The 16,273-nt window shown below is 54.2% G+C and overlaps 1 protein-coding gene across 5 annotated transcripts in view; it reads left to right on the top strand.

Moving 5' to 3' along the window:
• Positions 1-16,273, top strand: part of CUX2 (cut like homeobox 2) — a 217,734-nt gene that overhangs the window by 185,298 nt on the left and 16,163 nt on the right. For 4 of the 5 annotated variants that reach the window (XM_067539539.1, XM_067539538.1, XM_067539540.1 and 1 more), the window contains 8 exons: positions 1,143-1,191; positions 2,781-2,885; positions 6,333-6,524; positions 7,477-7,535; positions 8,069-8,117; positions 8,228-8,327; positions 9,640-10,281; positions 14,218-14,319. In XM_067539539.1, coding sequence (XP_067395640.1) covers positions 1,143-1,191; positions 2,781-2,885; positions 6,333-6,524; positions 7,477-7,535; positions 8,069-8,117; positions 8,228-8,327; positions 9,640-10,281; positions 14,218-14,319 — 1,298 coding nt within the window. The remainder of the gene's footprint in view (positions 1-1,142; positions 1,192-2,780; positions 2,886-6,332; positions 6,525-7,476; positions 7,536-8,068; positions 8,118-8,227; positions 8,328-9,639; positions 10,282-14,217; positions 14,320-16,273) is intronic. The other variant, XM_067539542.1, reaches the window with a different exon arrangement.

Genomic DNA, 16,273 nt, shown 5'->3' with positions numbered 1-16,273 from the left:
TGACTAATTTTGCCTTTGATCAGGATTGCAGCCGCCACGCACAGAATGATGGAGATGAAAAGAGGGTTTGTCCCATCCCTTGGTATCTTTGCATCTTCCGGCGTCATGTTTTGGACTCCCCAATTTGGGTTCATTTGACTTGTTTATATATTGTTAATTCACCAGCCAGTGTGTGTTGTGTAGCTGGGCCTGGAGATCACAAATTAGAAGCTTTGGATATTTACCCTCCTACAATAAACAAATCCGCCGCCATGTACAGAGCAGTTTTGCCAGCTCTTAACGACTGGTGAAATAGTGGGTGGGAGGCAATTAAACAGATGCAAATGTTCCTCATTGACAAACAACCCGAGATCAAGCGGGAAAGAGGCATTTTGGAAAGTAATTCAGAGGCAGTGGGTGGCTCAGAGAACTGACAGTGGGAGAGGGATCCTTTCATGTCGAGATCACCCGCTCACATATGGGCAAGGCTTGGTAATGACCTGAAATTGTTCCCATCTAATGGCTGTTTGTTGGCCTGCGTGAAATGAGCTGGGATGGCCTGCGGCCAGTTTCTAATGGACAGGTGCCCACTCCATAACACTAGCATCACAGCTGGCACTAACAGCCTCCTCGTTGGCTGTCTAGCCGAGGAGCCAAGGATTGACTGGGTCACAGAGACTGAACTCCTGTTAACCCCATGAGGTGGTCGCTCCAGGGCCGGCGTGGTGGGACAGCATGAGGACATTAGCATTGCTGCTGTCCAGGTTATACCTGACCTCTGGATAAACAGCAGACTGGCCATCCGCGCCATCTGGTCCTTTTGATGAGCATTAAGCCAGCCCAGCAAAATTCCACTCGCCAGGGAGGATTATTATTTTTGATGCGCGAGTAAAATATCTTGAGTGTTTTCTTCATCAATCAATCCATGCGTCAGCAGCATCGTAGTAGGGGCAAGCGAGAAGATTTCCTGCCTCGGTCAGTATGTTTCCATGACGGTTTTGCAAGGCTGCATTATGCATATTGCACACAGATGGCTAAAATGTCATATTTCAATTAAGTGTAAAAAAACCCCCAAACACCTGGATGATTGTTTAACACACTGAAATGTTTGTAGAGACACTCTGCCGCCTTCCAATTAATTGTTTTTTGCTTTGCTGTCTCAGGGCAGATGAAGTAGCAATGATCATGACGAACCTTGAAAAAGCCAATCAGGTGAGGAGAAATTCTTTCCGCTGACTGACTAGCTAGCGCGGCCCAAATAACTGATCTCCTTCCATTTGCTCCCTGTGATTCGCCATGCAACTGAGGTGATTAGTTCTGCAGCGTGGGTAATGAAGGCAGATCAGGGTGGTGCAGGGATGGCAGTGCCTGTGCTAAACAACCAAGCGCTTGCCCTGAGCTCTGTCTGCGTCAGTTGCAGCCTTTTTATCTTGCTGGATCTGCCACTTTGGGAAAAGCAGCGTGGGAACCGAGACTTCTCGGGATGGGGGGAACTGTCTACGTAGGGTCTCCCTTATAGCTCTGGCAGCCCAATCCCCGTATTGATGAAGGGAACTATACCCAAACCTGATGGGCGTGGCTCAGAGTGACATGGTCACTCGTTAATCCCTGTAGGGGACGCTCCTGTGTCAGCGAGGAGACAGGCAGAAGGATCTAAGCATGAGGATTCTGTGACTCCTTCCAAACAATGCCACACTTTTATCCACTGACGCTCTTTAAAACGACCGAAGTCAAATGCTGGTTTTGGTCACTCCAGTACGAGTACATGATGTCACTGACGGCAAAGTTTGACTCTTTGTTTTGTGCTTTAGTTATTGTACTGCTATTTGTGAAATGCTACTACAATCCAAGTGTCGTCAGATTATAAACCATCAGCCCCCGTATCCGGGGGCGGTTTTAAGGCAGGGACATAGCCTGGGACCTAGAGCAAAATGGTGCATTCAGAACTGTGTAAATTTCTGGAGTGCTAACTACTCATTTTATATATTTCCATGAGTCATTTTTTTGAAATTAGGAAAATGTATATACAAACTGGGCATAAGTAATACAAATATTCATAAGTAGCAATTTACATGTAAATATGGCCTTCCATGCAGGAGTCAGTCCCCTTTAAATGACATCCAAAGAATTTGTGGGATCACTTGGCCCACCACTGAAATGCAGCCACCTCTGGGGTAGAACGTAGTAGCTGTTTAACAGCGCACAGCAACACTAAACAAGAGTTTAGGTCAGGAAGAGAAGAAAACAATGTCTAACTGGAATGAGGAGGCGCTTTAGATGAGCAGAAAGTAATTACCCACCCTGGAATTTTGTTGGGACTGTGCGCTTGGCACCCCCACTGTTGTGCCTGGCATCTTTAATGAGTGCAGGTGCTTAGGACACGAGTTCAGTGCCGTGGTGCCAGTACTGCTGGATGGTGTCTGTTCTCTCATCCACCCACAGGCATACATCTCTTTGATGCTGGTGGCAGCGCTGGGCACCTCTAGGGGCGAATGCCCTGCTAACCACCTGGTCTGGCTTTCACCATCCGCTTCCTGAGGTTGGCGGGTAGCAGCTCGGCTTTTAACAAAGGCTGTGTTGACTCTGTGTACCCGGAGCCTGGGTCACTGCTGTAGTGTTGTTCTGACCCCCCATCGGTGTTATTGCAGGGGAGCTGCACCCTGGGGACGTTTCCCAAGAGCCACGTGGCTTTAGGCCTAGGCAAAAAGTTCTGCCCTGGAAGAGCCTATGCTGTGTCACTGGTTGACTAGCTCGGCGGAACGGAGAGCCCTGCTGATGCGCATCATTTTCTTCTCTTGCAGCGAGCGGAGGCGGCCCAGAGGGAGGTGGAGAGCCTGCGGGAGCAGCTCGCATCTGTAAATAGCTCCATTCGGCTGGCGTGTTGCTCTCCACCGGGAGCCAGCGGGGTAAGGGACAGAAGTCGAACGTTCAGGACCAACGGAACGCAGCAAGTCAGAGCCTCGGCTGGGGGAAACGGGCTTCGCTCCATAGACCTCAGTGGAGCCAGGCTGTTGCACGCCAGCAGGGGAGCTGACCCCGGGTCTGCAGAGTTGGGGGAGCGGGAAACTTTGAGAGCCATGGGTTTCCGGTGATCTTCTTTAAACCTTCCCCGCGCCAGAGCCCACATTGCCTGTGTGCAGGGGCTGGGTTGCACGGGTGTTCCTGCAAAGAGCTGAGAGGTGACACAGGAGGAAACTGAAAATTGGGCCTGTCCTTCCTGACAGGCACCTAAATACCTTTGAGCATCTGGGCCTGAGCCAGCAGGAACCGCGTAATATTTTTCTGAGTGGAGACACCGTGGCTCAGTCCAAATGAATGTAACTAATTAACATCATCCAAAACAGACCTGCAGCCATTCATCTCTGTTACCAAACAACATTTGTCTTTCCTGGTCGCTTCTCTTCATTAAACATTAATCCTCAGGAAGGTGAAATGCCACTGCCAGTGGAACAAAATCATCCCTGTGAACGCACGGTGCCTCTGTCCCCACGGGGGTTCCTGACCTCCCCCTCCCCCCCTGCTTCCGTTCTCGTGTTGGGCGGGACATGTAGAAAAGACACTGATGCCCCCAAATCAGCAGAGTCACCCAGCTGGGGCTGGGTCCTTTGCACAGAATCCGAGTGGGACCAGTCAGATCATTGCTGACTAGACTCCAGCCCAAGCAGGACTCCTGCTGCAAACTTCAGAGAGCCCTGAGAGGAGCTAGAAATGTCTTTGGTGCTTCCCGCATCCTTCCCCCTCTCCCCTCCCAGCCTTTAGCTCCGTGGGGATGGATTTAGTACGAGTGACAGTCCTAGGGGCAGCACTGCAGGCTGAGTCCCAGACCTGCTCCGGTTTGCTGCTATAACTGCACAGGTCGAGCTGTACTATACAAGCATTGCTGGACTTGCAAACCCTCCTGGTGCAAATGCAGGTCGAGCGCTCGTGCTGGTGAAGGAATGCCGGCAAACCCTTCCTAGGCCCCAGGAGGACATGTCTGTGGGACAAAGGGGCCTCTTGCTGCTTTAGATAAGAAAGCATGTGCTGCTGTCAGGCCTGCTGCAGAGCCTGCCGCAGTCAATGGCAGGCTTTCCATGGAGTCACTTGGGTGCTGGTTCAAGCCCCACGCGTGCAGTTTTGTGGGGTAGCGGCAAAAAACAGATGAACAAAAAACCAACCCATGGCTCCTGCGCTCAGCGCTGCAGACAAAAACCCAAGGCCCCGATCCTGTGTAGCGCTAGCTTGCCCCACTCCAGCAAGGGGAGCTCCTGAAGCTCAGCACTTCCTGGGATCAGGCCTGTGGAGGGCTTAGAAAACGCATTAATGCGGGGTCCCGTGCACACGTGAGGACTAGTAATTAGCCCCAAGCCAGAGCTCTTGATGGTTTTTAAAGACCAGGTTCATGCACCATTAATAAAAGCTAACTCCCCGTTAAAATACATACGTGTGTACTCTCCTGGTGCTTGCCTTCCCAGCTTCTGGCCTCGTTGTTTCCATCTGGTTCATTGCCTCTAGAAAGCTCATTTCAATATCTGTTTGTTTTTCAGTCTATGGCCTCTGTCAGTAGAAGGCTTTGCCCGGCAGAGGCTGCCCGGCTCAGTCCTTCAGCAGTAAATCACCCCTTAGCATGGAGGTGCCGGAAGAGGGCGTTTTATTGCTATGCCGGCGCCCATCTCTCCATCAGCTTACAAATCAGGGCTTGTCTGCCAACGTTGCGGGGACGGTGGAATTCGTGCCCAGAGACAGACGGCAGCAGCAACGCTGCAACCTGGAGCGTACCCCAGCACACTGCCCGCCAAGCGAGGCCCAGAAGGCAGGGTGCTTTTCTGAGCAGGCGTGAGTCAGCATAGCACTGCCGGCCTCCTGGGCGCTACACTGACGCACCCCAGCTCCGAATCCCTAGCCCCTCCTGGGGAAGGGCTTCAGCCTCACGTCCCCCCTTGATTAAAGGGATCGGCCTTGCAGCGTGCCCTAGAGGGCAACAAATTACAGCTCCACGTGGCCAACAAAGAGACAGAGCTGGAGCCAGGGCCCCGCTCCTGAGAAGACTCTACCTTACAGTGGCCGTCATTTGCGGTGAGAAAGGCCCATGCACCTGTGCTGCTGACACCAGGCCAGGCTGCACTCCTTTCATCCGTGCTGTTATTACATTACAGCAGAACCCACAGGCTCCAGCCAAGACATGGCCCCCTTGTGCTAGGCCCTGTGCGAACACAGTGAGAGCCGGGCCCTGCCCTGAAGAGCTTTGCAGCTAACTGGCCGGGGCAGACGCAGGCTGGGGGAAAGCTGGGAGCGCTTAGAGGGGGTGGGAGGCGAGGCACAAAAAGCTGAAGCGACTCACCCCGGGACCCTAGCAAAGTTGAGAATTGAACCCAGGCGTCCTGGCTCTTTAACCATAAGACCATTCTTCCTTCTAAACCACTAGCCAGGCTTGTGTCTGTGTCTGGCCTCATGTTCCTCCGCCCGGCCCCCGGAATTCAGGCAACGCCCCTCCCTGTGCAATGTCACAGCCTGCCAGCCAGGGCACTTTGCTTTCCTTCAGCCTTTTTATCCCCCATATTAAACACTAGAGGTGAGATCTCACCCCTGCTTCGGCATCTTGATCCCATGTCAAAGGGCTGGCAAGGTAAAAAGGAATCTGGCCGGGGAGGATTCCCCTGGTGCAGGCACTATGGATGACAGCCATTATGCTGTCTCTCAAGGAGCCCCTCGCAGGTCTTGGTGCATCTGATGGGCATCGCAGTGGCTGGGCTGGTAGCGTGGGTGTCCCAAGGAGGCCTCTGGAACTTAGATGGGCCTCCAGGCTTGTCTCAGGTATGCCAGGGGCTTCAACCCCTGGAATAGCCTCATCCTGGCAGAGTGCTAAGGGGGCTTACAACCAGCCAAGAAATAGTGCGTCTCCTAGATCCCCGACAACACCGTAAACACGTGCCCAAAAGCACTGAGTCAGGTGGAATCTGGGAACTGAAGCAATCTGAAAATCCGGTTCCTCAAAACCAGCTTCTTGAGAGCTGGCAGGATAATACCCGGGCCCACGGGCTGGCCGATAACCCCAACTAAGCGAAGGAGGGCTGGCCAGCCAGCCCAAGGTGGAGTTCGTGCTCTGCGACACGAAACCCAGGGGCTCCATTTCCATTCAAGACAGCTGCTGAAATCGAGCAGCTAAGCTGACGTCTAACACTGGGTCACGCTGGGTTCTGTTCCCTCGGGGACGGAGCGTAACCGGACCCCGCACAGCAGGCCGAGCGTACAGCAACCCCTGAGATAGGAGACGCTGGAATCGGGAGCTTTTGGGCTGCCGGACCAGCTCTGCTCCGAGTAGAACCCCAGGGCCCCGCGACTGGATGGTTAACGCCGCCCTGATCTCTTTGCAGGACAAAGTGAACTATTCGCTGTGCTCTGGACCCAGGCTTGAGGCCACGCTGGCGGCGAAGGACCGGGAGATACTCCGACTCCTCAAGGATGTTCAGCATCTCCAGAACTCCCTGCAAGAGCTGGAAGAATCCTCGGCCAACCAGATCGCGGATCTGGAGCAGCAGCTCACGGCCAAGAACGAAGCGATTGAAGTACGTGCCCCTTTCTGTCCCTACGAGTAGGAATGACAGTGGCGGGGGTGGAGGGCTGCCTCACCCCCTTAGGTGCCTGAAAAAAGCTGTCATGCAACTGGGAAGTGCTGAGCAGGGCCCAGGAGATTCCCCTGGGGAAATCCATCCCTGCACATCTGTAAACAGGCAGTCCGAGGAGTCGGGGGAGAGGTTTACATACAGGAGAACAGCTTTATGGGCCTGATTCTGATCGGCATGATGTGGTGTAAAATCAGGAGAGACTCCGCTGAAGTTGGAGTCCTACTGGATTCAGAGAGATCGGAGCCAGGCCCTTCCTGCTGGCGCTGAAGGAGAATTGCCAATCCAGGGCCTGGGCCGGAGTCTCAGCCTCGTTCCAGGAAAGTCAAGGGAGCTGTGCCCGTTTGCAGCAGCTGTGCGCCTCAGCCCATCTCTTGGTGGGACAGCTGGGAAGCAAAGGAGATGACACTCGCCTGAGGGGGTTAGATACCCTGCCCAGCACAGTGCAGTGCAGTGCGCGTGTCCGCACACACACCCACACACCCACACACTAATCACCATCGCTTGATTTTTTTTTCCCCCCTGAAGTTAACGGGCTGCTGGGTGCTCTGCGAATAATCCTTGCCCACCGCATGGCCCGGGCACCGTGGCGTGCATGTTACAGGGCCCTGGACTGAAGCTTGGCACAGACCAGAGACGGGCAGTTGTGGGTCTGTTGAGCTCGTCACAACAGATCAGTTTGTCTCCCTAGCACGGCATCGCTGGCGTTTGACTCGCCAGCCTGGGTCTGTAGCGTCTCAGTTCCCCAGGCTGATTGTAGCTAGAGGATACGGAGGAACTCCTGATAGCGAAGGCTGCCAGGTCATGGTTAGCCTGGGCTGCTGAGAGCTGGGCGTGTTCCTGGGGGAAGGACCAAGCAATTCTGACTCTTCTTTCACTCTCCTTCCTTGTTTAGAAGCTGGAAGAAAAATTGCAGGCCCAGTCTGACTACGAGGAGATTAAAACGGAGCTGAGGTAAGGTCCACAGCTGCGCACAGTTCCTCCCCTGCCCTCGTACCCTGCTGGGGCGTGTGCGCGCCTGGGGGACACGACCCCAAGAGCACCCATGTGCCCCGCGGGCTGTTCGTAGCTGCGTTTCAGCCAGGGTCCCCCAGACGTCTCCCCGGAGCCATTCCGGCAGTTTTGTAGCGCACTTGCCAGCCTGTCGCTGAAGGCAGAGAACACCCTCACCCCCGGCTCCCAACCCTGGGCCTGCCGAGGTCACCCGCAAACCCTCCTGCGGTGAGGCTGTCAGATCGCATCGAGATCGGCAGCTCGATGGCAGCGTGGCAGGGAAAAGCTGCGCCAGTAGCTCCGATGGGAAACAGCAGCCGTTAATTAAAAAACCTTCCCCCTGCTTTCAAAGGCAGACCTTGGACGGGACAGAGCAGACATCCTGTCCAAACCTCCCGAGTCACCTTCCTCCCCTGTGAGTCAGTCTTTGATCTGACTGGCAATCAATGGGGAGAATTAGCAGCAGGACTAACCCTGTCTTGTTTCTCTCCCAGCATCCTGAAAGCAATGAAGCTGGCATCTGCAAACTGCAGCCTTTCCCAGGCAAGTGCTAGAATCTGCTTGGGAAGCCGCTAAGAATCGGTTGCAAAATCCTTCATCTCCAGGGCAGTCAATCGATAAACATATCCCAAATCCTGCTTTCTCTCTTTCAGAGCATAGCAAAATCGGATGATACGTTGCTTCTAGGAAAAGAATCTTTCTATCCATCCCAGAAATACCTTTTGGAAAAGCCAAATCTCTTAGCCAACACTGGTAGGGCAACCGGATTGATTTTTTTAGTTGTAGTCGTGTCGTTTTCCTTGTTTGGTTTTATATTTATAACCCTTCCCCACTGATGTATTTATTGTTAAAAACAGACAAATGCAACTGTCAGAACTGTCCCTGGGTTCCCTCAAAAACTCCCACTCACTTGTCCCTGGGCCGGTCACTGAATTCAGTGGGAATTGGATACCAGTTTCCCTTAGGCTCCTTGAAAATGCTAGGCCTTAATGACAGATCCTTGAGTATTTGTGGCATCTTCCATCAGAGACTGCTGTGCAGACACCAGCACTGAGTCTCACAACCCCCCTGAGCCAGAGAAGAGGCATTTTACAGATGGGGAAACTGAGGCACAGAGGCGTGCTATGACTTGCGCCGGCTCACACAAGGCGTCTGTAGCAGAGCTGGGGACGGAACCCAAATCACCTGAGCCTGAGGCTGCTGCTTTGGCCCCCAGACCATCCTTCCCCACCGGTGCTGCAGGTACCTCGTCGCTAGCCCTTCCCCCGCCTTTGGAAGCTGCGCTGGCCGGAAGGCGCAATAGAGGCTCTAGGCGTTAGTGTGGAGTGTGGTAGCCTTTGCTTTACGGGGCTCCAGCACATGGAGCGTACCGAGATTCACCTCCGGGTGTTTAGCTGGGGGCACACGTCTCCGTCGGGCAAAGGCCTGAGGAAACCTGTTGGCAGCGGGTCGGCTAACCCAGGCTCTGCGGGACCAGGAGGGGGCAAATCCTGGAGCTGAGAGCCCTCTCGGGCCCTGCCTCGACCCCAGCTTCGGGGCTGAAGGCAGGAGCTGCTCCGCTGCCATCACGGGTCTCCGAGGCACCGGGGGCAAGGCTGGCCTGTCCCTTTGTACATGCAGGGCTGCCCGCCATGCCGCTTAGGGTGCGTCTCCCCTTCAGTCAGACACCGCGGCTGGCCCGGGCTAAGGGGCTGTTTAAATGCAGTGTAGACATTGTCCTAAACCCCGACCCCGACCATCTACACGGCAATTTAACACCCCGCGGGGACAGCCCAGCCCCGGGTTTGTAATTGCAGTGGTGAGATCTGCAGGCCTGGATTAAACTAAAAGTCCTTTGGCCACCCCTTGCCCGAGTTGCTCAGTGGGCGCTGAGGCCCTGAGCTCAGAAACGAGCCCCAGGCCAGGGGCCGGTGTGATGTGTCTGGATGGCGCGGCCGTGTGGGTGACAAAGCCGGCTGGCTCTGCGTGGATCGCAGGCCCGGCTGGACTCCCCCCAGCGCTGGCCTCTCACCGGCCCCAGCCCAGGCAGCCTGCGCTATAGTGTGTGTCTCTCTTTCGTCTCTAGAGGAGGATCATTCTGAGGACGAGTTGGTGAAGGCGTCTATGGGCACGGACCAGTCCTACTCCTCTCCCCAGCAGCCCGGGGAAGATCCCGCCCCCCCCAGCCCTGTCCAACCTCTGCTGGCCCCCGCCATGGCCCCGGAAGCCCAGAGGACTTTCTCCTTGTCCCCTTTCCCCAGCATGGGTGCGGGCGAGCGGCTGCCAGTGGACACCTTGCTGCCCAAGCAGCTGCTGGCGCCGGTGTACAAGAGCGAGAACGGCAGCGTGCTGGCCTTCCCCTCCCCCTTCTACGCTGCCAAAAGCACCGCGCTGCCCCCCGCCCCCGCCGCCCCCGCCAGCGACTCCAGCCCGCCCAGCGACCAGTCGGAAGGCAGCAGCGCCAGTTCGGCCGACGAGGAGCAGCTGGACACGGCCGAGATCGCCTTCCAGGTCAAGGAGCAGCTGCTGAAACACAACATCGGCCAGCGGGTCTTCGGCCATTATGTTCTGGGGCTCTCGCAGGGCTCCGTCAGCGAGATCCTGGCCCGGCCCAAGCCCTGGCGCAAACTGACGGTGAAGGGGAAAGAGCCGTTCATCAAGATGAAGCAGTTCCTCTCCGACGAGCAGAACGTGCTGGCTCTGAGGACCATTCAGGTGCGCCAGCGAGGTGAGTGGCACGAGGGAGTTGGCTCTGCCGCTGCGGATGCGGATGCTGGAGTGCGACACCCCCCTTTGTCGCCCGGCGCTGGCTGTCAGGGCCTCGCCTTATCTGGGAAGGGGCCCCCTGTGGCTGCTTTCTTGGGTCTCTGCTGCATTCGCAGACTTTGGGGGCAGCTGCTGGCTGCTCTTTTTGCCTTGCTGGAGCTGCTGGGGTGAGTCCATAGCCCAGAGGAGACCCAGATCCCCGACACCGGTGAACAGCAGGCTGGGGTGCGACCCTGTGAGGGGCTGAGCACCTGCGGGCATGGAGGGAGGGTTGGGCCCTGCTGAATACTAATGATTGGAAACAAAGCTGAAGGAGGCTGCGTCGCTGAGTGCGCTTTATCCATTTCTTCTGCCAATTAATTATTCATCAGCGTGTTTCAGGGCACACCAGTCAAGGGACAGGAGAATGTTTTGTCACAATACCGACGTTTTGACAGGAGCCCTCGGTACTGTTGCTTTCTCTGCTATTAAATAATCAGCCCAAGCAATTCCCCAGCACCTCCCTGCAAGGGATTGGTGCAAACACTCACACGCTCAGCCAGGGAGACCTTATCCCTAGCGTATGAGGAGGGAAACGCAGGCACAGAGAGGGGAAATTACTTGTCTGAGGCCACCTGTGTCAGAGCTGGGACTAGAACCCAGGCCACCTAGCGCTTCAGGCTACGGTTTAACCACAAGACCAACCATCTTTGCTGGGAGGTGTTACCTCATTTGCAGATTAGCAACGAGATTTAGGCAGGTTCTCCTGGGAGGACTCTGGCCACTGTTTCCCAGGTTGGGTGACCTGATATTTCAAGGTGCTTCCCCGGGCAGATGCTCGGCATCGCGGGGAAAATCAGGTCCCTTTTTTTGAGGAGCTGAACTTCAGGCAGTCAGCTTTGCAAATGTTGGCCTGTGTTCCCTAGCGCCTGGCTGCCCACAGCTCCCAGGCCAATGAGAATTAAACAAATACAGACTCAAAACCCTAAACCAGCCCCAGATGACACCAGGCCATTTCAACCTGGGCTAACCCCATTGCAAATCAATGTCTTCTGCCAGTAGCGAACCAGTGCGTACCATCACCTAGACTTGGCACAAAGCGTTAACAGCATCAGCTGCTGTGTGCACTTCAGAGGAGCTCAGCGGTGACAGTAACTTCTGGTTCCTGTGGGACGAGGGGAAAACCCTGACCAGCCAATGTAAAGTGACTCTCAGGATGCTGCGGCTCCATTGTCTAGGAGGCCTGATCCTTCGGCTCTTCTTGCTGTAGATTTTAACCCTGCTGCAGCATCTCTCCGGCTCTGCTCGGCCTCCCACTGATAGGCGGGCTGTGACCCGCTGAAGCGTCTCCCCCACCTGCCGCTGGTGTGAGCGAGAGCAGACTCTGGCGCAAGGCCTGTTCTCTGGGGGCTTTGAACTAGCGTCATTTTCCGCTTGTCTCCTTTTTAGCTCCGTGGCTCCCTGCCCCTGTCCCAGCTCTTGTAGCTTCCCCTGCGCTAACCCGGGTCGGGCAGAATCCAGAAACCAGTGCAGCACCATCGTTCTGGTTTCCTCTCTCTCTCAAAATGACCTATATTAGCATTTACCAGACACGTTAGAAAATCTCATCTTAACCGGACGGGCCACAGCCAGGCTCAGGCTGCGTGGACGGAGATGCTTGAAAAGCAGAGAACTGAGGGTACAACTTTTCTGATTCATTCCCCCCCCAAAAACCTGCAGCATTCAGAGTCCATCGGGGTGCAGGAGAGGTCTGGAGGGTGTGCAGCTCAAAGCAGTTGCCTGGTGCAGCAATATCTCTGTCCTAGTTCTCAGCAAACACGTATCTTCTCCAGCCAGCCACTCCTACACTTCCCGGGGCCTTTAGTTCTTTACAAACAAATATCCAGATGGTGCGTGGTATCGCAGAAGGCACGTGAGCTCCTGGGTCTTTGCTGTACTGTAGGTGGTACAGTTATACAGCACGGAGGGGGGGAAAGGGGCTAAGCCACTGCATCTGTTAGCATGTCACGCGCTCGGCTCGCTCTGCTTCAGGAGCCAGAAGTGGTGGAAGCTGCTTTTTTGTTTCTAAAGGCTTGTCTGCCTGTGGGAATTGACCCACAGAGCTGTTGGGCACCAGAAAAATGTAGGGCTGGAAGGAACCTCACGAGTCCATGACCCCACACTGAGGCAGGACCAAGTATACTTAGACCTTCCCTGACAGGTGTATGTCTGATCTGTTCCTATCACTCCACTCAGAGAGCCGAGTAATGGTTCCGGAATCAAATCACTTTTATTGTGGAATAGAGCGTTCGTTGCCACAGGGGAGTTGTTCCAGAATATAGTTCAATCATACCGGCATAGGTATTCTGGAATAGTTATTCCGCAATAACTATGCTGGTCAGTTTCCCACATGTACACATGTACTATGGGATCACAGAGGATAAAAACCGTCTTAAACTTGGAGCTGACTGGAATCCCAACCAAGTTATGTTAGGGCTAATTTAAAACTGTACATCATTGTTAGACGTGCCATTGTAAGAGCCCTTTGTTTGTCAGTGTGGTTCGAGTGTTTAACTAGACAGACCCGCGGACCCACCCTAACAAACGAAAGCATCTTCTCATCCTGCTGCCGTGTTGCTAGTGTGAGATCCAGGGAGCTGGGTCGTTCCTGAGACCACCTGTAGGACACGTATGTATTTCACTGGCATGTAGAAAGGCACAGAGGTGTTATCCTGGACTAAAGTCTGGATTCGGGCAGCCCCAAAGAAAGATGCTGTAGGAACGATGGTTCTATGGAGTCTTTTCACAGAGTTTTAAATCTAGAGCTGATGAAGGCACCGGATTCATACTGTGGAGACAAAACACCTGGTTAGTGCCCGGGCCTTGGCGAGACTTGGATTTGAGGAGTGGTTTTAGCATGTGTTAGCTGGCGTGTCCTCACACAGCGTGTGACAGGGACCTGCCTTCAATGCACTGAGCAGGTTGAGGGACAGCCCAGGCTCAGCTCGCCCAGTTTAGCGCATGCTAAAAAAGCACAACTTGAAAGTCTAGCATAAAGAAGGCAGCGTGTGGTCCTAACACACACGGGCTGGTGGCGTCACGGCCCAGGATGGGTGCGATAGCTAACAGCACGTCTGCAGCTCTGCTGCTGGGTCCAGCACTGTGGTATCTAAGCACCAGAGCACCTGACGGGTGCCGTACAAATACTGATCACTTCCTGGTGGGCCCTTGGCCTCTCTGCCAGCTAGAGGGCAGGAAGCTGGAGGGAAGCTTAGCAGAGGCTGCAGTCCCAGACGGCAGGGTCCTGTCCTCTGCGGAGAACGGTTCTAACACAAAAGCAGCCCAGCCCTATAGTCCTGACTGTGACGGCTGAGGCTGCCAAAGACACTCTGCCTCCTGTACCTCCAGGCAGCCAATATAGAGCCCTTCCCCTCAGCGCCTGTGCGGAGGGAGGGGGAAGCTGAGCTGGGATCAACCCCTCATTCACTTGTGCCCCTACCACCTGGCCAAACGGTGCCAGCAGGGGGTAGTGTAGCTGAGAACACAGTGCTGTGAAATCTCCCTAGAGTTGAATCTCTCCAGAAGCAAAGTAGATTTCACAGCATACAGACCCCCATCCCCTGATTCCAGCATCCCTGCTCCGTGTGTGTGGTCCCACCTTTGTTGCGAATAGGATTTCAATGCCCTTCAAGCCAGAGAGTGGCAGGAGATGGGGACGAAGCCACACTGTGTGGTGTAGAAAATGAGTGAGGCGAAAACTGACAGCCGGTTACCTGGTCTCTCTTCAGTCTTGCTAGTGACAAATTGGAGTGACAGTTCCTTAAAACTGGCATTCCTAAAAATAACTGAACATGAGCCTCAGTAAATATTTCCTGACGTACAAGTTGAGCTTGTAAAAACAGCACAAGTGACAAATCTGTTATCATGCCTCTTTGATCAGGTAGCATTACACCAAGGATTAGAACTCCAGAGACCGGCTCCGATGATGCCATCAAAAATATCCTGGAACAAGCGAAGAAGGAAATTGAGTCTCAGAAGGGAGGTAGGTGGGGAAGTCACGGAGCCAGGCGAAGCTCCATCTTACAGATGTGTCTGAAACATGAGTGCATGTGCGTTACCCTCCGTGCATGCCTTGGATTTACACCACCACGCAGACAAAGCAATATTTGTCAGGTGAACCTGTTAAGAGAGGCAGTGTCTGGAATCCCACTTTTCTCATTGTTCTCTTCCTTCTGAGATACCGCACCTGGAAAGCAGAGTCCAGGACTTTTTAAATGAGCTAAAATATTGCAGGTACTGTTTATGAGGAGGAGAAAATAAGTGGAGGGCTCGGCTGGGTGAATCTGACAGCCACACAGGTAGTAAATGATGATAACCATAGTACCCAGGGTACCCGTTCTAGTGCGGCAGAAGCTTCTAGCTGGGAGCAGGCTTCGCAGCAGTTTGATGGGGGGTGTTCCTCTCCCCCAGGGATTATTGCTCCTTCCAAGCAAAGCAAATGGGGAGCAGATTTGTCTGTTTTGGTTTTTAACCTGAACAAACAGTCCCCTGGCCTGGTTGCGTCCCACACTGCTGCTTGGTGCTAGCACACAGAGCTCCCGGAAGTGAAACTGACCCGCCCGTCCGCACTGGGAAGCTGAAAAAAAGCGCCAAAAGGGGAGAACCACCACCAAAAAAGCAAGCCCAGGGAGGCTGAGAAGCAAACACGTCCTATTTCAGCAGCTGGGTTATTTTTGTACACTGGTAGGGGCGGCAGGTCTTCCGAAGTGTCTAGTGCAGTGGTTCCCAACCCGCTGCCCGGGGGCCAAAAATAGCCTGCAGGGGCTTGCAAAGTGTCCCGCAGCTCCCCTGGCTGCAGAATGGACCCAGGTGTTTCCGCGGGGCTAAAAGACCGGTGCAGGCTCCCTGCTGCAGCCGAGGGGACAGGAGATCAGCGCTCCCCTCCCCCGGCTGTAGCAGGGAGCACGGCAAAGCGCTCCGCCTGGGTCCATAGGTGCTGGGGTCCCTGCTGGAGCCAGAGGGAAGGGAGCACTGATCTCCTGGCTGCAGAAGGGAGCCACTGCATAGGGACCCAGGTGGAGCACACAGGGCTACAGGATGCACGCGGTTTCCCTGCTGCAGACTGGGAGATCGATGAGGAGGCCGCTTCCTAACTGAACTCCTTCCATCTGCAGTGGGGGGGGGGGGGGGGGGGGCTGCTGGTGGAGACTGGTGGCCCTTCAGGGTTGTAAAAATGAGATCTGTGGCCCTCGAGCCAAAAAGGTTGCAAACCACTGGTCTAGTGATTTTCAACTCTTCCGTTTTTGAGGGCCTAGCGTGAGATTACTTCACGAGGTCTGACTGCCAGGGGCTGGCTGCTGTCAGTGCTTTCTGAAGACCAAGCCCCTTTTGCAGGCACCCCCGAGTCACGAGTCTCTTTAAAAACCTTGGCCTTGGACAGTTTGTTAAACTTCTAGGCCATAATTGTCTGATTTTGGTATCGACCTGGAGGTGTCGACAGTCTAGATGGATTTAGGAGCCTACCTTTAAGCATCCAGGTGTGATGAAGTATCCAGGCCATATAGTTTTTAATCTGAAGGTGTCCCTGTAAAATCAGTTCCCTGGAAGTCTTAGAACTACTTAGTCCTGAGCAAGACATGTGTGAAGTTCAAACTTTTCATTTCCTATAGGTCCGTTAAAACGGATGCAGCGTATGCTGCCCTCTGCTGGGCACAGGTTTAGGAGCACCTCTGATTATTGAAGCAATTCCATAATTAGGTTTTTCTTGTAGTTTCATGTCTTTGAAGATTAATCTACTCTAGTGCAGCATTATCTTGCCATTGGGCTGGATCTGATTTTGAGTAGCTCTGAGACAATGTCATTCTGCCAGATCCACACACACAATTGTAATAAAAATGAAAAGAGGAATGAAAACAAACCATTTAAATGCTGTTCGAGAGGAAACACTTTTCCACAGTTCTGAGGGCTGCTTCACCTCCCTGCCAGCACCAGAGGAA

Source organism: Emydura macquarii, unplaced genomic scaffold (genome assembly GCF_026122565.2).
Source record: "Emydura macquarii macquarii isolate MOO-44397 ecotype Brisbane River unplaced genomic scaffold, CSIRO-AGI_Emac_v2 contig_554, whole genome shotgun sequence".
Lineage (NCBI taxonomy): Eukaryota > Metazoa > Chordata > Testudines > Chelidae > Emydura > Emydura macquarii.
Note: the sequence above shows the minus strand (reverse complement) of the source record. Positions and strands in the feature narration are given on the sequence as shown.